The sequence below is a fragment of the Eucyclogobius newberryi genome, unplaced genomic scaffold (genome assembly GCF_026437365.1).
Source record: "Eucyclogobius newberryi isolate DKJ021-1_F unplaced genomic scaffold, fEucNew1.0.hap1 SCAF_12, whole genome shotgun sequence".
Taxonomy (NCBI): Eukaryota; Metazoa; Chordata; class Actinopteri; order Gobiiformes; family Gobiidae; genus Eucyclogobius; species Eucyclogobius newberryi.
Genome location: NW_027315746.1, coordinates 24,782,162 through 24,805,045, shown reverse-complemented (window position 1 = coordinate 24,805,045; position 22,884 = coordinate 24,782,162). Strand labels below are relative to the sequence as shown.

At 44.0% G+C, this 22,884-nt stretch overlaps 1 protein-coding gene across 16 annotated transcripts in view; it reads left to right on the top strand.

Annotated features, from left to right (window-relative positions):
• LOC140356573 (adhesion G protein-coupled receptor L2-like) overlaps positions 1-21,848 on the top strand; it is a 136,767-nt gene extending 114,919 nt beyond the window's left edge. For 5 of the 16 annotated variants that reach the window (XM_072441620.1, XM_072441608.1, XM_072441609.1 and 2 more), the window contains 6 exons: positions 2,830-2,921; positions 4,208-4,376; positions 9,438-9,566; positions 12,968-13,064; positions 15,081-15,206; positions 19,950-21,848. In XM_072441620.1, the coding sequence (XP_072297721.1) occupies positions 2,830-2,921; positions 4,208-4,376; positions 9,438-9,566; positions 12,968-13,064; positions 15,081-15,206; positions 19,950-20,812 (1,476 nt within the window). In that variant the 3' untranslated portion in view covers positions 20,813-21,848. Of the gene's footprint in view, positions 1-2,829; positions 2,922-4,207; positions 4,377-9,437; positions 9,567-12,967; positions 13,065-15,080; positions 15,207-19,381; positions 19,436-19,892 lie in introns of all 16 variants that reach the window. The other 11 variants (XM_072441621.1, XM_072441622.1, XM_072441611.1 and 8 more) reach the window with 8 other exon arrangements.
• The last annotated feature ends 1,036 nt before the right edge of the window (positions 21,849-22,884 follow it).

The window sequence follows — 22,884 nt, the reverse complement described above, 5'->3', positions numbered from 1 at the left end:
GGCTGGTCTCTCCGCAGATCTGACCTGTATCTTGGCTTGGCTGCTCGTCTCCATGGATATAGGCTACTGTAGATAATGATTTCATGTCAAGGCAAAGCAATATCATCTCCATGGGACAAACAAGTCCATCAGACGTTATATATAGTTCACCTCGATTAAAGTCCCACATTTTGAGCCATGAGTGAGGAACATGTTTGAGTTTTCTCTGCGTTCATCATTCTCACTCTGATCGTCCCTGGCAGTCGCTTTCACATTCATTCTTCAGTCTTTTTGTCTTACACTGCGCGGTACAAAGGTTTTCCCGATCTAGACTCAATCAAAACCACTCGCAGCGCCTTAAATGATGCAAATATAGCATTGTTGCCTGAGGTTTACACTGCACTGATCTCGCTTCACATTCCAATCCATTTCGTCTAGTGCAAACACGTTTCAATATTTCATGTCCTTTACCTACGGTTTGACTCGCGCGCTCGTGTCCGGACGTACGCCGGAGCCCACGGAGCGCACGCGTATGGAAATGGAATGTAAATGTGTCGGAACGGGCCGCAAATAGAGCGAACCTTGAAAAGAGCTGCGTTGCGTGTTTTTTGGGGGGGGTTTGCGTGATGTATTTGGCAGAGGACAACCCCCATGGAGGAGCAGGAGGAAGGGCCGAGGCGCACACACACGAGCTCGTCTGTCTCATCCTATCTGTGTCATCACTCCTGCTCATGTTAAACGCATCTCCAGCCACTCGAAGCTATCGCACAGACACGGCACGCAGGAAACAGGCAAAATACTGTGAAAAATGTTGTATTCCTTGATGCAGCTGTTGTTAATTTTGCTCGCATTGTTTCCCATAAACGCTTACCGTATTTTCCCGACTATAAGTCGCACCAGCCAAAAAATCCAGGACCAAGAACAGACATTTCATCGTGAAATGCAATTTAATATAATAACAGATTAGAGAACATGTACGTATGCTAACGTAACACCTTCAGCTACATGACGCACAGACAACAAACTGTGGTAAGTGTCTGGCATGTTAATGTAACATATTAACAGTTATTCAGATAACTATAGCATAAAGAACATGCTAACAAGTTTACCATTCTTCTTCCTCGGTGTCACTTCTAAACAACTCCACAAACTCTGGAGGAAGAGGAAGTGCAGGTTCTTCTTCTACGGTTGCCAGTGTGAAAATAACAAATAATATCACATATAAGTCGCTCTGGAGTATAAATCGCAAAAAACTATGATAAAAGGTGTGATTTATAGTCCAGAAAAGACAGTAATCCCTGTCAGCTCGACATGAAAGCGCCAATATCAAATGTATGCTTTTGAGATACGGTACACCCAGATGTTTTACTTTATTCTTGTGCCATGACAGAACTGCTAGCTTGGCCAAAATGGCAAAAAATAATAATACGTAAAACTGCACTCGAAGCTCGTTGCTGACCACGTTGCTGCCCATGTCAAACGCTAACAAAAACATTTTGACGCGAGGCGGATTTCAAAGGTGTTATAAAGTGCAGATCTCTTTTACTCGTGGCTGTGCATAAAGCTCACCTTTTCTCAGGCGTGAACACGAGGCTGCTCTTCTGTACGTTAGACTTATTCAACTTAGGTTTCTCCATAAAGAGTTCATCCCTGTGTCAAGGTCCTGGTGAAGCACAGTCTGAACAGAGTACGAAAAGGCTGTGAAAAATGTGGTATAAACTAGAGCGAAATATTCACCTCCATTGGTAAAATGTGACATTTAATTCCTCAAATGTATTTATATGTTCAAGCAGACTTTTGTGTCGGAGGATTTTACTTTTACTCAGATGAAAATAGGGATATCAAGATGATCAAAAAATGAGTAATATTTTGTTTTGAAGATCGATTAGAATCGAGATGACATTGTCTGTCGTAGAACAATATTCAAAAGGTAAACATCATCTTCTATATTTATATTATATTTCTACATCTATTATTCAAACTGACCTAAACAGAGACAAAGATGTTATCGTCCTGCCTTTTTGTGGCTAATTTAATTATCCATTTTAGCGTTTTGTGCAAGACTTGAACCAAAACATTAACATATTCCTGCAGAATTGTGAAAATATTGTCTGAATATTGTTATCAAAATACTCCTTGTGTTAAGAACTAAAGAATGAAAAATAATTTGACAGTTATCTCACAGAAAGTGAGTTCATAAATCAAGTCACATACCAAAATAATGATTATTTATTAGACAACAAAGGAGTGTTTGCTTATAGTGTTATTATTATGTGTCAGTAATTGTGAATAATCATAAAACCATGACCATTCTTCTCACTATAACCGTAACACTAAAATTTGAAATTGTGACATCTGTGACGAATATGTCAAAAGAAAAAAGCTGTTATGCAAATTAGTTTTTAAGAATTGAGCATTTATAAAAGAATAAAAACTTTAAATGGTAGTAATCTGGACAGAGTTTTAGAAGTTCAGATGACTCTCTTTGTAAAGTTTTCCTCCATTGTTCACTCACAGACATCCTATTAATTCAAGTGTAATTCTTGAGTGACAGCTTGGATATTGCCAGATTTTAGTTTTAGTGTTAAATCTGACAAACAAAAGCATTTTAATTGATCTGACCTAAAATATATGAAATCACTGTAGGTGACTTGGCTCATAAATTACGTCTTATACTTTGAAATAACGTCACTCCAGACAATCCTGCATCACCTCGTATAGATCTAACTCGTATTCCGAGGTACATTTCTGGTAAGCCGCCGTGCTTGTTTTTTTTTTTTTGACAGGATATCGATGGCGGTCCTAAGTGCGGCGCGTTAACCCTCCCGCCTTTTCTTTTCCTCCTGACAGGTCAATGTCATCTTCCTGGTGGTGACCATGTACAAGATGGTGAAGCACTCCACGTCCATGAAACCCGACTCGTCCCGGCTGGGGGGTATCAGGTGAGTGGACAGAGGGGGTAGACGGGGGTGCACTCGGGGAGATTAAGTGACTGCGCCGGAGCAGTTACTTCGGGCCTGTCAGTCTCCTCAGCGCTCAATCATGTGTGAAGCGAAAAATAACATCCGCCATTACTTTCTGCCTCTGCCTTTCGAATTTCCCCGTCTCTGACCTTAGCGTTCCCATCATCATTATCATCTGGCTTTTATTGCCGCACAAAATCTCACTATCAGATTGGATTTCACACGTTATCCCAGGCATTCAAAACTCATTAACTGTCATTAATTAGGGTCTTGCTTGAAATCCACGAAAGCGCAAATAGTGGGCTAGCGATGCCCGTACCCTGTGGCGTGGTTAGCATCCCGCGCTCTAGAGAGGACGGCCTCGTGTCGTCTTGTACTCTTCCCCCCTCCCTCCTCGCCTCCCTCTCGTCTCTCGTCTCTCGTCCCTCTGACATGCTGCTGCTGTTCTGCTCTCCGGGCCGGCTCTATATCTCTTGGGGCAGCTCGCTCCACTCTTGTGTTTCAGTAAACGGCCGGGCACCGTCATTGAAACTGACTACTAAGTTATCTTATTTCTTCCTAGGCTTTCCTGGAAGCTGCCCGGGTGAAAAAAAATAAAAACACAAAAAACTGCTGCGTATACATTCTTTCTTTAGCCAGTTCCCAGGAAGATGAAAGATATATAAGTCTGTGTTCATACGCCGTGATGCATTAAAAGACCCTGGATGTTTGGGTTTTAAACATTGGTTTACTGCTGCGTTCCAGTCGTCGTCTTAGCTTGTCTTTTCCGATTTCCTGCTTGAAAAATCAGTCAGGATTTCTGAACACTGAGAGCTAGACAGTCGAGCGTCTCTGACAGTTAAAATATTGATAGTCTTTGTTGTGATTTTCCCTTTTGCTCTCTGTCCACCCGCCGTCTGTGAAGCCGCTGAGCCTCTGCAGCTATAAATGTGCTGTTATGTTAATGTTGTTAACGTCTACACAGAGCTAATAAAATCTCATTCTCAACATTGATTTAGAACTTACAAATGTAATAACACTGTCCTGGTTAATACATAAACTTGATTGGATAGATTTTGGTTGATTTGAGCACTTCCCTGTCGTTTATTATTCCATTCGAGTAGTTACAGTGCATAAATGTTAATGCACTACTATTTTTTTTCTCCGACTTGACAATTTGAATGCAGAAAGTCAGCAAAAACCTTTCTCCGAGCTTGTTAATTGCCTTGGCATTGCTCTGAAGCCGTGGCCAGGCCTTAAACGCGTGGTCTCTTGGTGTTTTGCAGGTCGTGGGTGCTGGGCGCGTTCGCACTACTTTGCCTGCTGGGCTTAACCTGGTCCTTTGGGTTGTTCTTCCTGAATGAGTCGTCCATAGTGATGGCTTACCTCTTCACCATCTTCAACACTCTGCAAGGAATGTTCATCTTCATCTTCCACTGCCTCCTACAGAAAAAGGTAAATTGTGACATGTAAAAATGACAAATTGTTTTCAATGAATCGGTGGTTATTGGTTATAGATGCGATTACCGGTAGTATACTGAATATTGCAATGGGAATCTAACTTTATGACGTTACCGGTCTTGTGCATGAAAGTTTACCATGGAGACGTTATTGCTTAGTATGGAATTTTACACAGTATGGCAGTAAATATATCTATCAGAAACACCACCATTCCAAGGTCAGATCTATGGATCTATGCATGTTTTGAAGGAGCAATAAAACAAATCTTGTAATGAAGTTTACAAAGGCCTATGACAGGATGACAAGACCTATGCAGTTAAGTTTTCTATACTTAAAATGTACAGAATAGCACATTTTTTAAGTTTATAATTTCACTTGCTGTTTGCAATTGATGACATCACAATTGATGAAATTACCAAACACTGGGCAAAAAGTCTAATGTCACTTTTATTTATTTTTTTGAAAAATAAAAATGTATGCCAGCAACTTTATTTTGTTGAATTATGTTTAGTATGACAAAAAAGTCATTTATTTTGAGTCATAAACTTTGTCTGGAATGAGTGCAGCTAGTGCCATGTCACTTCCTGTCATTTTCTACACATTTTTAAATATTTTCTCCACAAATACCTATTATATATACTATAATATATATGTACAACAGGTATAAACAAACCAAATAAAGTCAAAATTAGAAAATCGTGAAAACCTGTTGCACGAACATTCCTGGCAAAGCAATGTAGAGGTCATAAGGCGCTGGTACAGCTGGCAGCCCGGTGTAAACGCTCTCTCTTCTTTCTCACACTTATTGTGCTTTATCTCCTATATTTTGTAAATATAATTAGTATATTTTTTTCTATTTTACTGTACGATAGGGACACGCGCTGGAATAGTTTTTAAATTCAACTGTTTTTGACTTTTTTCGGCTGGATTGAGCGTTTTTCGTTGCATTCGTTGTGTTGTTGTGACGTGAGCTAGCTCCGAGCGAGCCCACCAGCCCCTCCCCCGCGCCCTCCGGCCGCGCTAAAGTACGGCGTGTCGTCGGTACACGTTTATATACACGTTTATATGAAAGAGGAACTTCACGAACGATCGGGACACGCACTGGAATCGCTTTAAATTAACTTGTTTTGACTTTATTCGGCTGGATTGAGTGTTTTCGTCGTGTCGTTGCGATGTGCCTTGGCTCTGAGTCCCCCGGCTCCGGCCCCGCCCCCCGGCCGGCGCCGTACCGCGTTTACACAAAGGAGGAACTCATGAAACTGCGGACAACAGTCGTCTTACCCGGAGATCGTCACGTTATCCCGGCGGACATCCTAAGGAAAACGCAACAAGGCAGACGGGTTGGACGTAAACTCCGAGAGAAGAGAGGGACAAACAGGAAGTCGGTTCCCGCCGTAGTCATGGGTAACGTGAGGTCCCTTCAAAATAAAATGACGGAAATAGCGAGCCTCAAGCGGTCCCAGAGGATTTATAGGGACAGCAGCGTCTTGATTTTCACAGAGACCTGGTTAACAGCAGAAATGCCAGACTCTATTGTAGGTTTGGACAATTTTCATCTGCTGCGGGCGGACAGAACGAGAGAATGCGGGAAGAAAAGAGGTGGAGGTCTGGCGGTGTATGTGAACACGAGCTGGTCCAAACCCGAACACTGCACAGTGAGGGAGCAGCTATGTAACAAGGATATTGAACTATTGGCTATTGGCATGAGGCCATATTATCTGCCCCGGGAGTTCTCACATGTGATTTTGATCGCAGTCTATGTGGCCCCGTCTGCCAATGCTGAAAATGCTTGTGAAGCACTGCTCTCCTGCACTTGTAGGCTGCAAACACAGCATCCACAGGCTCTCTTCCTCATCTCTGGTGACTTTAACCACGCTTCTCCCTCTTCTGTTCTACCAACATACACCCAGTATGTTACCTGCCCCACCAGAGAGAATAGAACATTGGACTTGTTTTTTGCCAACACCAAGGAGGCTTATTCTTCTTCCCCCCTCCCTCCCCTGGGCAGCTCGGACCACAACCTTGTACATCTGAGGCCTGTGTATGTACCCATCGTGCGCAGGCAGCCTGTGGTGTCCCGTGAGGTGAGGATGTGGTCTGCTGAGAGCGAGGAGGCTCTGAGGGACTGCTTCAGCACCACTGTCTGGACTGAGCTTTATGACCCACATGGGGAGGACATCAACACCATCACAGAGTGCATCACGGACTACATCAACTTCTGTTTTGAGAACATTGTTCCCTCCCGGACGTTGCAGTGTTTTCCAAACACCAAGCCATGGATTAACCGTGAACTGACGGCTCTGCTGAAGGAGAAGAAGAGAGCCTTCAGGTCAGGGAACAAGGAGGAGCTGAGGACTGTGCAGAAGGAGCTGAGGAGGAAGATCAGGCAGGCTGAGGCCGGCTACAAGAGGAGGATGGAGGAGCAGTTGCAGCAAAAGAACATTCAGGGAGTGTGGAGAGGAGCCTGAAAACCATCTCGGGCTTCAAAATCCCCCCTGCCCAGACAGAGGGGGATCTACAGTGGGTGAATGATTTAAATGCTCACTTCTTGAGGTTTGATCGGTCACCTGCCCCTCCCCCTGCACAGCTGCATGCTCCCTCTTCCACAGCTGGACAATGCCCTGCATCTGTTCCTCTTCGCTTATCTGCCCCGGACCATCAGCTCCCCACTTCGCCTGGACTCACCCATCCCCCCAGCACACGGTCCCCCTGCCAACCACTGACTGTCACAGCAGCACAGGTGAGGAGAGAGCTGAAGAGGATTAAAGTGAGGAAGGCAGCAGGACCTGATGGCATCAGCCCCAGGCTCCTTAAGTCCTGCGCAGATGAACTGTGTGGAGTTATGGGGCATGTCTTCAACATGAGCCTGAAGCTGAGGGTGGTACCACAGGTCTGGAAGACCTCCTGTCTGGTACCTGTGCCTAAGACACCGCGCCCCAAAGACCTCAACAGCTTCAGGCCAGTGGCTCTCACGTCCCACCTGATGAAGACACTGGAGCGGCTAGTCCTGGACCACCTCCGCTCCACCGTGAGCTCAGCCATGGACCCGCTGCAGTTTGCATATCGGTCTGGCATCGGAGTGGAGGACGCCGTCATCTCCCTGCTGCACCGCTCTCTCTCTCACCTGGAAAAGCCTGGCAGCTCTGTGAGGATTCTGTTCTTCGATCTTTCCAGCGCCTTCAACACCATCCAGCCGCTGCTCCTGAGGGACAAGCTGGAGACGGCTGGTGTGGAGTATGACCTGGCAGAGTGGATCCTAGACTACCTCACAGACCGACCCCAGTTTGTGAGAGCCCGGAACTGTGTGTCTGACACTCGGACCTGCAGTGTGGGGGCGCCCCAGGGCACTGTCCTCGCGCCCTTTCTCTTCACCCTTTACACTGCAGACTTCAGACATGACACGGACAGCTGCGTCCTGCAGAAGTTCTCTGACGACTCTGCCATCATCGGACTCATCACGGACGACGATGACGCGGAGTACAGAGGACTGGCGCAGGACTTTGTGGACTGGTGTCAGCGGAACCACCTCCTCATCAACGCGGGGAAGACCAAGGAGATGGTGGTGGATTTCCGCAGACGCCACCCCACTGCCCCCTCACCAGTGAACATCCAGGGACGGGACATTGAGAGAGTGGACTCATACAAGTACCTGGGTGTTCATCTGAACCACAAACTGGACTGGACTCATAACACAGACGCACTGTACAGGAAGAGCCAGAGTCGGCTCTACCTCCTGAGGAGACTCAGGTCTTTTGGAGTGACCGGGCCACTCCTGGAGACCTTCTACGACTCTGTGGTGGCATCGGCCCTCCTGTATGGTGTGGCCTGCTGGAGCAGCAGCATCACAGAGAGGGAGAGGAAGAGGCTGGACAGAGTCATCAAGAAGTCCAGCTCCGTCCTGGGCTGTGCTCTGGACTCGGTGCAGGAGGTGGGGGACAGGAGGGTCCTGGCTAGATTCACATCTATGCTGGACCATGAGTGTCACCCTCGGCAGGACACTCTGTCCACTCTGGAGAGCAGCTTCAGTGAGAGACTGATCCACCCTCGCTGTGTGAAGGAAAGGTTCCGTAGGTCTTTCCTTCCTGCTGCTGTCAGACTTTATAACAAAAACTGTTAGTACTGAACACTCGCAATACTGACCTAACCTAATACTGATGTGCAATTCTGTCGTATGTGCAATTGCTGTTGGAATTCATGTGCAATTCATGTGCAATTACTATGAAATTCATGTGCAATCTATGTGCTGTCGTGACACATATTCATGTGCAATTACTGTCGTGATCACATGCAATGGTATTTATGTATTTATTTATTCATTTGTCTATGGGAGTTTTTATTTATTTATAGGAGATCTTCTACTGAAAGTGTTTTTCAGACTTCCTATAAGTGATCTGTTCTGTTCTTCTGTATCTACCTCTGTATCTACCTGCGTTGCACCAATGAAATTTCCCCACGTGGGACAATAAAGGAATATCTTATCTTATCTTATCTTAGAGAACCCTCACAGTGCACCTTTAAGACATTGTTCAAGTTGTCAAACTCTTAGATGTTACATTGTAGATATTATTCTCACGTAAGTATTTAGTATTTATTTAGATATGTGTTAGTTCTGATTCCTGAATTGCAGTTCCAGTTTGTCCTAGTTTATAGTTTAGACCAGTTTTAGTCATGATTTAGACCAGCTTCAGGCATATCTCTGGTTCCGTCCAGTCTTGGTGCAACTGGGAAACCCAAATAATTCATGACCTTGTACTCGGTTGGAAAAGTTTGAGAACCACAATAACACAAAAGTTATACATAAACTGTCAGTGTTATCAGTGTTGGAAAAACTGAAACCATATTGCTTTTCCTCCGAAACAATTTCAAAGGAAAGCATCGGTATCAAAGTATATCTCCCTTATGTTTGTCGCCACTGTCCTTTACAAACATGGCATTTACTCCGCTGTCGGCCGGATGACATTTTGATACAGATTTGGGATTTCCATTTTGTCTCGCTTGTTTTGTCTCGCTGAGGGGGAATCGTGCGCCTTCTTGATCCTTCCCTTCTTGCTGCAGGTCCGCAAAGAGTACAGCAAATGTTTCCGCCAGTCCCAGTGCTGCGGCGCGCTGCCATCCGAGGGCTCCCACAGCTCCGCCAAGACCTCCACGTCAAGATCCACTGCGCGGTACTCGTCTGCCACACAGGTACTACAGAGTATACGGAGTGAGCCGGGCATGTGCGTGTACAACTGCTCGGGGTTAGCCTGTGGGGCATTTCTACACGAGTAATTGAGTTTGGAAATGTTACAGTCAGCCTTTTACTGGAATTAGTCGAATTTGTAGTGGCTAGTAGGAGGACTAGGCTGGGTGTAGTGGGTGAAGCGGTGTCATTGAATATGAAGTGATTTATTCAAAGGTTTGTATTGGTTAAAAGTGCAACAAATGATTTGCTAAAATGCTTTTGGAGCCCTTGATGGATAATAAAGTAAGTTGAACAGGTGCATGCTAAAGATACGACCATGTATTGCAACAGCAGATGCCAATATGTGTTTATTCTTAGATTTGTTTTTCATAGGTTTGATGGAAATAAATATGTAATGTCATTTCATTTCATGCGAACTGCCAAAGCGCTTCTTCTGCCACAGTGTGTAGAGCCAGGATCATTTATAGGGTTTATGTGCACTACAATGCCAACTACAATGCACCAGCAGCACAACGTCAAAAACACACCCGGAGTTGTATTTGGCTTGTTTTATTAATCCTGTTTATGAAGTTGTCTTGCCTTAGCAGCAGAGGTACTGCTGAACACGTTTACAGGCCGATACCTCTGCAGATAATGTACAATGTTTTCCTTTAAAGGCCTTCATGTAACATTTCAGACGAAAAGATGAACTAAAATAAAAGCATTTACTATATTATTGATTGCAGATGGCGTTCCTGTCACATGGCAAGTTATTATTATATTATTATTAAATATTATTATATAAGGTTTCCAATCTCTCTCTTTTGAATTTCTACCATGAATGCGCTTTCTATTCATTTACATTTTTACCACTCATTTTACCAAAATACAACCCAAGAAACACCTTTAATCCAAGCCATTATGACTTCTTGTACATATTTGGTAATTGAAATGTACTGCGCCGACCTTACAACCATTTATGTACAGCAAGTAACCAAGAAAGTGAGGATTTAATTAAACATCAAAGCTTGTTATTAGTATTTATCCTTTTAGATGACGTGCTCTCAATAAAGCATATCCTTGTTGCTCTTTGCATCATTCTGCGGCCTCTATCACACCGCTAAGCCGCCTTATCAGGCTCCCAAGGTTACGTATCAAAGATGGGATTGAATTTTATACAATCAGGAAATATTACAGATGTATTGCGGCACAGCGGGCAGAAGGCATTAACGAAATCAGACACTCTTTTTTTTTTTTAACTGAATGAAAATACATTTGTGCCCTCTATTGCCTGTAATGGTGTGTGATCGACGGGGCTTAAACTGATAAGAACATGGCTGACACGCAGAGCTGCTGCTGCTGCTGCTGCTGCTGCTGCTGCTGCTTCTGCTGCTTCTGCTGCTGCTGCTGCTGCTGCTGCTGCTTCTGCTGCTGCTGCTGCTGCTTCTGCTGCTTCTGCTGCTTCTGCTGCTGCTGCTGCTGCTGCTGCTGCTGCTGCTGCTGCTGCTTCTGCTGCTTCTGCTGCTTCTGCTGCTGCTGCTGCTGCTGCTGCTGCTGCTGCTGCTGCTTCTGCTGCTGCTGCTGCTTCTGCTGCTTCTGCTGCTTCTGCTGCTGCTGCTGCTGCTGCTGCTGCTGCTTCTGCTGCTTCTGCTGCTTCTGCTTCTGCTGCTTCTGCTGCTTCTGCTGCTGCTGCTGCTGCTGCTTCTGCTGCTTCTGCTGCTGCTGCTGCTTCTGCTGCTTCTGCTGCTTCTGCTGCTTCTGCTGCTGCTGCTGCTGCTGCTGCTGCTGCTGCTGCTGCTGCTGCTGCTGCTGCTGCTGATGCTTCTGCTGCTGCTGCTGCTGCTGATGCTTCTGCTGCTGCTGCTGCTGCTGATGCTGCTGCTGATGCTGCTGCTGCTGCTGATGATGCTTCTGCTGCTGCTGCTGCTGCTGCTGCTGCTTCTGCTGCTGCTGCTGCTGCTGCTGCTGCTGCTGCTGCTGCTGCTTCTGCTGCTGCTGCTGCTGCTGCTGCTGCTTCTGCTGGGACTGTCTCCTCTCAAAAGCACTTTGGAGAATTTAGTGGCGACCAGGCAACTGCATTTTTTCCCATTTGTTTTGAATTGAACAGAAGTACATGGACTAAGTGGAGGTTATTATTAGAAATGGCATTGGAAGAGGGGCAGAGGTGGGCGGAGCAGGAGTTAAACGAAGGTGATCCAAATTTAGAATTCAGACAAAAAGGCATCTGAACTTTTGCTGGAAGTGTTGTTTTACTTTTTATTTAAACGTGCTTTAAATCGTGCAGCGTAAGCGTGTGACCGTCTGTATATCTGCTTTGCAAATTCAAGATTCGAAATCGATTGAGCACATGTTGTTGTGTCATTGTGCAAGACACTCCAGTCACATTGGAAATTCCAGTCACAGTCACACAAACTTGGCTGATGGAAGCAGGATGCATGTCGGTCCAGTGTGAAGCCCTGCAAATCACTCTGCGGCTGATTTACCGCTGCGACCCTGAAAAGAGAGAGCACTCTGTATCTTCTCCAGTGGAGCCTCTGTCACCTGATTTTCTCCATAGCATTAAATATATATGTCTCCATGGAGCCAAGTAGGTGACACGGCCAGGCTGAGTTACAGGTCAGATCTGTCGAGAGGTGCCCCCGCTCACAGTGAGACCGAATGGCAAGGACAATACCTGGAATTTAATCAATGCAAGAGACACAAGTTTAATACTGAACATTCCAGACAAAGCAATAATATCGCAGTTGAGACGAGTTACATAGTGCACCTTTAAAAGTCTTAAACCTGGAGTTAAACTGAACTCCAGAGTTATTCCTAACTTTCCTAAATCACCCTTATCATCCTAATTATTCACAATGATGAGTTTATAAGTGCTTTTCACAACTTTCAGAGACCAGAGCAGAGTTCACCATCACGGCAAAGCTAACAAAAATTAGCATGCTAAAAGCGCACTTCCTGCTTAGAGAATAAAACGCTCTTTAATTAGATGCAGACAGCACATAGCGGTCTCATTTTCACCTTAAGAGCTACTTTAACAGTATATCTGTAAAATTGTTAAATAAATCGGGTACAGCCCCTTTAATGACGCACTCTTAAATAAGAGAATTTTACCCTTAAAATATAGCAATATCACGCTCATCAAATATTAAATGAATAAAGTTGAAATATTGGTGGTTTTGTTGAGTTTTTCACATCTGACTCTTTATTATATCTGACCAGAAGCAACAGAACGTTTATCAGTTTAGAAACCCGATCACACTGGCCATTTCCCATCTTGATCGCGCTCTCAATTCTCCAGCCCCAGCGCTCCAGACGTTCACAAAGACTTGCAGCAGACACCAGACCATTTTCTTTCTGATCAATGTTCCTTGTTTGTCTCCCCCACCATTCTCCCCGCTCCCCCCTCGCCTCCCCTTCCCTCCAGAGCCGCATCAGGAGAATGTGGAACGACACGGTGAGGAAGCAGTCGGAATCCTCCTTCATCTCCGGAGACATCAACAGCACCTCCACTCTCAACCAGGGTACGCCAAGCAGCCGGGCCCCGACCCACCCGAGCAGACACGCAGAGCACGCGGCCGCCTCCATTCTCTCCCTTTTGTCAGAGTGAAGTTCGCAGGCTACAGTGAACGCTTCAATCGCTCTTGCCTACATGACACCGCGGCAGCTCACGGGGGGGAAAAGGGAAAAGAAAAGCGCAGGAGATGAAGGATGCGTTGCTCCTAGCAGGCAAAAATAGCATTAAAACCTGGCTGCAGATCAAAGTTTGCAGCGTTTTTTTTGTCTGTAGCAGGAGCGATAAGAACGGAGAGTGATGTTTTAGTCTGGTATGATGCAGGGTCAATGAGTGCTGAAACTACCCGAGTGCTCTTTAAATCACCAAACGTTCACAGCAAATACAAAAGAACCGGCTTTAGACAGTTTAGAAGATTCAAACGTTTGAATACCTTTGTTGATTTGGAAGTTATTCGTGAAAAAAGGAAACGCAAATGACTGTGTTTACCTTCTTTTAGTCAGGTTTTACGCTACAGGTTGAAGGCGCTGTTGCATGTTCACTCAGGCATGGGATGAGTCGTAATCATTGTCTTGATTAATTCTGACACACTTTCATTCAGAGGTGTTTTCTGTTAAAAGTGATGCAAAATTTAATTAAAAATGGCTTCTCTGTGTTGCTTCAATGCTAACACGAGCTTTTTCCGGTGCATTTTACCTTCTGGTCGGGGTCTCGTCAAACATTTTAGAACGATCTGTGAACCACTCTCAAAACCACTAGACCTAAAAAAAAAAACAATTCATCCCAATGACTTCTGAGTAGTTTTTACAACATGCTGGATTTCTATAGCCCCGCTGAGGATGAGTCTGTATTTTTCTCCGCACACTACTTTGTCTAACATCTCATAACAGGCTAGTTATAAAATGATCTACCTATTAAAGTACACAAACAATTAAAAGTGCTGTACCTAATTATTACTGTCTAAAAACATGACAAATAGAGCTAGTTCGTTTTAAACTGCATTCCTTGCAGCCTAATAATTAATTGTGATGAGTTTATAAGCACTTTTCACCACTTTTGTGCTAGTTAGACCGCAGTTATTTTATTACTTGGTCTACGGATTTTTAAATGAAATTTATTAAACAGGCGGGCTAAATATAAATATAATTTCAATTTCAAAAGATTTTTCCCAAAATACACCAAGGGAGGAGGGGGGGGGGGAGACGCGGCGCGCAGGAGCGTGTAACAGTAGATTTAGCGTGTTTTGCATTGGTAGAATTGACGCTTCTAAGTGTTCACCCTTAGTCACGGCAAAACGTGCTGAGAAAATGTGATTTAACGGGTTTAAAATGTGTATTTGCGATATAAATGAGTTAGCGCTGCACGTAGCAGACACGGAAACGGGCGCTCGCGTCTTCTCATGCCCTCGCGCGCAGGGATGGCGCGGCTCCGTCACTCACTCCCGCAGGATTTTGACGAAAAATTGCTTCACACGCTCTCTTCTTTTGACTAAATACCGCTTTTTATATTTCATTTAAAGCTATTTGGCGTTGTCGGCGGTACTTTAAAAAAAAATTAATTATAATTAAAAAATTATAATTATTTATTTTATTTATATTGTAAAAATCAATAATCTAAGTGCGGCGGATCCGTAAACCAAGTAATAAAATAACTGTGGCCTTATGTCGTCATGGTAACAAACATTAGCATTCTCCTGCTTCACGGAAAATAAAACGCTTTAAATAAATCGCTTACAATACTACATTATTTTACTTAATTACAAGGGAAAAAATCATGTACAGCCCATTTAAATGGAAAATATTGTATCAACAACTTGACAACTTGGAGCAATTACATTATTTAACAAATGTTGCTGTCGGTACAAATAAAGTGACCTTGAAATTAGCTCTGCAACTATACCGCAAACATTACATTTTGGGGCCCTGAGTATGTGCACTAGAAACGGCCCTGGCTGCAGTACTGTATGACCTTCAACCTTTCCTCCCTTTTCCTAACGTTTGTCTCTCCCTTGTCTTGCTCATTGCAGGGATGACTGGGAACTACCTTCTAACTAACCCTTTGCTCCGAACCCACGACACTAACCCTTATAACAACCTGCTGGCAGAGACGGTGGTGTGCAACACGCCCTCCCCGCCGGCTTTCCACTCCCCAGGTGCACGTCCTTCTCTCAACCTCTCCATCAGCTCCATGTTTGTTTTCTGTTGAACCTGAAACGTTTTGCCGTGAACTCTGCCACTCCCGAGGTCACGACTTTGGCACAGCATGAATAGGATGTGTGGAAAGTAATTAGACCAGATTTGCTCTTCATTTTGGATCTGTCAAACTTTGCTGAACAAAGTCTTGTCAAAGCGGATGGTGTAATCTAATGTGGTCAGAGGGGAATTCCTGAATGTTGACTTCTCTTATTACCACACTATGTACAGGAGGTTTTAAAGTTGGCGAGTTCAAAAGAAGCAGGAGATATGAAGTATGATTAGTGGAATATTTACTTGTATGCTGTTAAACTAAAATACTACAAAGGCTAAAGCTAAAGGTTTTTTATGTTATATTTAATGTATAAAGGCTTAACAAACACAGAAATGTAGAAATAGAGATAAGTTTAGGGTATAAGGTTGATCCTCTGGAAATGTGTTCTCTGCATTAGATCCATCCTTCAGTGATGTTTTGTAATAACTTTATAATAACCACACTTTTAACTGCCTTAATAAAGCAAGAACAATTCATGAGGAACAAATTGTGTTTTAAGAATCTTTCCGGGTGTGTAACTACTTCATTTATTTCCTTACCTTTTAATTAAGTATTGGTAGTTACTAAGCCTGAAATATTCTTAATACACTATATGGTCATTATAAATTAAGCTTTGTTCTGGCTTTATTAAGGCTGATTACGGTGTAGTTATTACAAAGTGATACAGATGGATCCAAAGTTTCCAAAAGGCCTTTTCACACTATGTAACTTTTTGGACCTGGCACGTGCATAATTCCATGGAAATCCAAATATTCTTCATGGAGATGGATCCGTTTCATACTGTGGAATATTATAGCCAAAAGAACAACATTTATATGCAAACAAGCCGGTTTAGGCTCCTCCATGCACAAAACGAGTCAGGTTTGTGGAAATGCAAGCCCTCTCACAGGAAAGACGTATGTTTTCAGTACAGAAAAAACATGCTTTTTATTTAAATGTATATTTCTGATAAAACGTTACGCACTGAGGCTTTAATTTCTTGTAAAAAAGTGTATTACAAGACAAACCAATGCTTGCAACTTAATGAACCAGCAGGGGTAATACTAAATAAGGTTTGTTAGTGCTTGCAGCTTAATTAGAACTGGTCATGCATGCGGACTTTTTACAGTGCACGTCCATATCTATTGTTCCTCTTCTGAACTCACCGACTTCGGGTTCTGACTTCAGCGCTGCACGAAACCAAGACGCTGAAAATAATTAGGCCAGATTTGCTCTTCTGTCTCCTCGTGTCAAACTTTGTCGAATAAAGTCTCGTCAGACCTTTATCTAACGCAGTCAAAGGCGCCGCCAAATGGGAATTCCTCTGCGTTGACTCACTTATCAGTTATAGAGGCCTTTGCATTTTGTTTACATGAAACGGGGGGATGACTTTGATTTAAGTCGTGTCAATGTTTATGGTGACCTAGTTCTTCTCTGGTGGAGCGAGGGGGGGAAAACTCAATCAAAGGAGGGGAGAAAAAATAGAAGCCCATGACGCAATGCGGGTATAGCCTTCAGATACTTGCAGGCATTTGATGATAAAAGAGAATATACAAAAACGGCTATAGCGAGAGCGTGTGTAGAAAAGAAAAAAAAAAAAGATATAATATGCATAAACGTATAGCCGCAACATGAAATCGCAATATTGTTCGACGCTGGCTGGAACAATGAGAGCACTTCACACCCAGGGATAATGAAGCAAGGGCTGGCGACCAAAACAATGTGCACAGAGAAATATCAAAGACTCGCATCGGTTTTTTCCCCCATTTTTTTTTGGGTAAGCTCAGCAGCAGCAGCAGAAGCAGAAGGAAAAGCAGCTCCAATCCAGCAGCAGACAGCTATAAGTTTACTGGCCCTAAAATGCCGCTTAATCATTGGAGGATAATTGCGCGTTAACATGGGAACGGGCACGGATAAACAAAAAGTGGCAATGTTTGCAGAGCAGGTAGATTTTGAATGTCACGCTACATGTCGGCTCCGTAGGGAAAGACGCCAGCGATTTAAGACGGCCGTATATCCAGGTGAAGCTGTAATGAAGTCATGTTGATTGGAAGTGGGCTGCGTGCTTTTAGGGGATCTCTGTTTAGGTTTTATTTAAAGGCAATCAGGGCAGATGTTGTTTGTGGAGCCAAGCAATCCCCAGAAGAGACACGAGCATGTTTTTAAAGAGGATGAGCCAGTCCAAACAGCGAGATGTGCTAGTTTCATGGTATAGGATGGCTACAATCGGCAAACGTAACGCAATAAAGAACCTGTTTTATATTAATATGCGACAGATCTTGAGTTTTTAAATACAGACTGACCATGGTAGTTGTGAAGTTGCAGTTTATGTTGTATATTGTTTAAACTAGAGAGCTCCAAAAATAAATCTAAATACATAAAATGAACTAGAATGTTCCACAGTTTGGCATTAAACTTGTCTTTTCTCCATGGAGACAAACAACAGTTGCAGCCCAATCTGTAGGTCAGTTCTATGGAGAGTCACAGTAAGAATGTATGCGTTTCAAAGTACTTTTGAGCAATAAAAATCAGTTTAATCGATGCCACGCAAAACATTGTCAGGTGCACCGTTCAGCTCTCATCGCATTTAGAAGTTTATAATTGTTCAGTTTTTTGTGTCCCTAAGAGCCAAACTCAAAAGTAACGGGGACAATCTGAATCCTTTGTAGTGCAGATGTGTGAGGAAGGTTATTCTGCCTGTTCAAACCACAAACGACTCAGTTGAGCTTATCTTAAGTTCTTTGGGCAGTGCTGTGTCCCAATATCCCACAGCACTAGACCTTAAAATAGTAGATGTGTTTTATGTGAGAGAATGTCAAGTAAATATGTTGTTTAAATATGACTTGGCTTCTGCTGGGGCTTCCCCTTTGGAGCTACACGCGGCAGCCAAGTTATTAACCGTAATATAATATCCTACAAAAACCTCACTTGAACCCGCACCAAAAATGACTTTATCAATCGTGCTCAGACAGAATGTGGGGAGTCGATTAAACGCGCGACAGGTAAAAAAGAAAAACGAGCAACGCGAAGACCTCGGCGCAGGACTACAAACCGCAGAGGGGATGTCCAAATCAACATAGGGCCGTTTTCCAGATCCTCAACCTGCTTTTGTCATCATATCTGGCTCCTGGACGGTGGGATGAGCGCGTCCTCCATTAGAAGTGTATTAATACTGAGTAATGCTCTGCAGATGCTGGTGCGCTGCAGTCAAATCAGTGAGGGTAACATCTTGGCTGAATCTGGGCTGGAAGCGTTCCCAGAGTGCAGCTGTGGCCGTGTCCAGTTGGATTCCGTTCACTTGGTTTCCCCCTTTCCCCCGTAGACAATACCTGCCCGCAATAAACTCGCTGGCTCCGCATAAACAAATGCAAATTCCGACCTGGGCCTATTCACAGAAGCCTCTTATAATCCCCCGCTCCTCCTTTTTTTGCCCTTTCGCTCGGTGAACTCGTCTTTTTTAGAACGGTCTTTGATGTTGTTTTTAGAAGCACTTTTTTCTCTCTGTTGCTATCATCCGTTTTCAGGCGTATCCATGTGAAACTTATGACTGGAGTTATTCTGCGTAAAGCCTGCCGCCTTCCACGTCGCCCCTCGCTCCACAAAATGTCTGCTCAGCCCGCCAATAAAGCCCTTACATCAAATCAGACTAGCCCCCTTCATTTCCATGCTGCTACTTGAGCTCTGTGTGTAAAATTAGCCCGGCGCCGTACGCTGCGAGCACCCTCCGATGAATGTGTCATTATACATAGGGTGCAGAGAAACGTGCTGTTTTTTTGATTGTAGAGTTAAAATGTGCTTGCCGCTGAACCCTTTCACCTGCTGTGTCCGGGATTCAGTCGTCCTTGATTTGTCCTCTGGCTCCAAAACCCGCAATTTTGCTGTCACTCGACGTCCACCTCCAGACAATTTGGACCGAGGCAAAACTCGTGCTAAATTACAGTTAATTGCAAGGACACAATTGTCGTTGGACGGACTGAATCCTGGCTCCATGTGACGAGCTTCCACTTTTGTCTCTCCTCAGTGATTTAGTTGTTTTTTCTCTTGCTGCAATTGAAAAAGGCATCTTATTATTATTATTTTTTTACTTTTTTTGCACATCAGCTGTTCTTAGGCCAGATAGCCTGAGCAGACACACTTGATGTGAGTGGTGGCAAAGTGAGTCATTGCACCGTGCCGTGTGTGTTGGTGTGGAGCTTGTGCTGTTCTGTGCGGAGCCGGATGGCCATCTGTGTTCAACATTACTCTTGTCTTGCCTTCTTTTCAAAGGTGGAATGTTTTATTCATTGTTAATGTCACTACATTTCCCATCAGCTTTTTAAGTATGGATTTATTTATTTCTCCGCGGCCCGTGAACTGTCTGTTGCTATTTGGATGCTGCTCGAGTTGTTGTAATGTTTGGCTGTTGAATATTGTATATATTTTTTCATCTCATTCGTGCAATATTGTTCAGGATCAAGTCTTAGATTGGCCATGATCATATTCAGACTTAATAAGCCCAGACAAGGTGGGGAGATAATTGGCATCTACTTTGAATTTGAAAATGTTAGTGTTAAATGTAAATGAGCAGAGATCAAAGTGTCCTGAGCAGTATGTGTTGTGTGTGTGTGTGCAGCTGGTGTGTGCTGAGGTCCGGGGCCCCTCCTCACCTGTCTCTCTCTGTCTGTTGTAGGACAGCACTCTCTGAGCCACAGCCGAGACATCAGCGCCATGGACACGCTGCCCCTCAACGGCAACTTCAACAACAGCTACTCTCTGCGCGACGATGACTACGAGACTGTGCGGGCCCCGGCAGACCTGGGGGGCCTCAACCTGGACGACGCCGCCTTTGAGAAGATGATCATCTCTGAAATTGTCCACAACAACCTGCGGCCCCGTGGGGCCCCCAAGGGTCACCACGTGCCCAGGGAGCGGGACCGGCCCGTGGGCTCCCAGACCCGGGCCACTCTGGACCAGGGCAGCGGCAGCGAGGACGACGCCATTGTGGCAGACCACACTGAGGCCTCGTCCCCTCAGAGGGGCCCCACTCGAGGGGGGCCTGCCCCTCTGGAGCTGCTGCTGCACACCCATCATAAGCAGGTGCTAGAGGCCCCCCTGCTTCCCCAGAGGACTCACTCTCTCCTGTACAGTGCTCACAAGGCCCCACGCCGCCTGGAGGGCCCAGGCCCCGAGACTGATTCTGTGGAGGACACGGACTCCCAGTCGCCCAACAACAGAGACTCTCTTTACACCAGCATGCCCAACCTGAAGGACTCGCCCTCCGCTTCCCCCTACCCCCCCGAGGATGAGGAGCGGTCCCGCTCCCCCCACAGTGACTCTGAGGACACCTACAGGAAGAGCATGCCTGAACTGGGCGACGGGCCCCCACCCCTGTCCTATTACCACATACACCGGGCCCCCAGCGACGGCTGCATCCTGCCCCCTGAGGGCAGCCAGGACTGTCCTCAGGACTGTCCTCAGGACTGCCCTCAGGACTGCCCTCAGGACGGACAGGCGGCCGCTGATGGACAAATGCAACTCATCACCAGCCTCTGAGCAGCCCTCTCCCTTTGCACACAGCTCACCCATGGGTGCTTCTCGCTTCGAGCCTGGCGCTGCACTCGACAGCTCCTCCTGTTAGAACAGGAAGTGAAATGTTGGGTGGTAAAAGAATGAATAAAAGACTTTTGCACACAGAACTCATTAACACAAACACATAGAAGTGAGGCCAGAGCAGTGTGGCCTGTGAGGATTGCACTGTTGGACTGACGAGGTGCAGACGCCACACTTTCCTCCAGACGTCTGCTCAAAGAAGAATGGATCAAAGTGAACTGAGTGACTCCTGACTCTCTCCGGGAACTTTGTCAACCCGGCTCTTTTTAGTCAAAGAACTAGTTCCGCAGTCAGGATTGTAAAGAAACCACTAATTCAGACTCAGGCCTTATATTTTTCTCTATTGCACATTTAACTGTTGTCAAAGTAACAGCTAAAGAAAATATATTTTGCTGTACCACTAGTGTATAAAGTCAAAGAATAAAAAACAACCATGAAATGGCATCAATTCTGTAGTAATGCCCTTTCAAAGTAATAAGGATAACAAAATGGTGGAAATGTGCTTTTCCTCTCACACTTGACTTGTAGTATGTTTGAATATGAAAAAAAAAAGTTTCAAGAAATACTAGATCATATGAATTCATGCTCACGTTTCTGCTTGTGAAGTGCTTTTTTGCTTTCATGAATGAGTTTTGCCAGTAGTATATTTGTTACCACCGGGCCATACACACACTTGAGTGAATTGGATGCAAGTTATTCTACTTGAAAGAAATTGTCCGTTTTTTTTAAAGACTTTTTATTTGTGTCAATGCAATATTGCATTTTTTACGGACATGTTTTCATCCTTTGACGCTCATTAATTTATTAACTGAAGTATTGAGAGAAAAAAAATAGAAAAAAAGATCATGGTAAGACGTGTGAATTGTTGCAGCACTGATTGCATTCATTTTCATTCTTTTGTAAGAGCCCATCATCAGCTGATATTTAATTCAACTCCTGTTTGATATCAAATAAATGTGAATTTTTTTCTTCTTTGATACTTATGTTTTTGTTTTGTTACATCCGGTGCGTCTCATTATGAACAGATGTTGATGCTTTTTACAGAAAGTGGTCACAAAACATGAAATGAGAAGAATTCCAAAAGTATCCACAATTTATGCACAGTGCAATGTGATACAACATGTTGTTGTTGATTAACATTTGATTAATATCTGTCTGTTTTGTTTTACTGGTTATCAATACAAATGTATAACTTTAAATGCAATTGTACCAAAAGGACTGAGACTGGATTCATCCTTTGCCTCTCACCCAGAGCAATTAAGAAATACACACACAAGCAATCAGACAAATTAACCTCCGCTTAATTCTCCTTTTTATATTAAATGGTTGCGGATGACCAGGTAGGATTCATTTAAATGAAAATGGACTTTAGAAACAAGGTTCTAAATCCCTCTTCACTTGCGTGTGTTGGAAGTCGCCGTTCCCATTGTTAGATCCATGAATGTACTGAATAAACTCAACTCCCTTTACTTTTTTCTGTCCAAAACATATTTATAAAGTTGTAACACTTTGGTTCATCTAATTGGAAACATTTCCATGGCCTGTATAAACCAAATCAATAATTAGATGTGAATTTTGAGACATTGTGTCGGTTAATAAATGAATAGAGTAACAGTTGAATTTGGAAGAAAAAGTACAATAAATTTTAACATAACCTTTTCAATCTTTAACAGTTTCAAATGTATTTATTTTTCTATTTAGTTTTTAGAAATCAGATTACTCACAACAGCTGTAACTTTAGGCAAGGCAAGTTTATTTGTAGAGCACGTTTCATACTCAAGGCAATTCAAAGTGCTTCACACAGCAGGAAAAATGCATTCAAATCACAAAGACATGACAGAAACAGAAATACAATAAAATTAACTAAATCAAAATAAAAAAAAAACACCTAGCCAAATCCAAATTTATCCGACCACATTACTTTACACAACATTTTAATAATCGGATAACTCCAGAAATCAGATAAGCCGTCTGAACAACCCCAGCATCTCACTCTCTCATAACAAAAAGCTCCT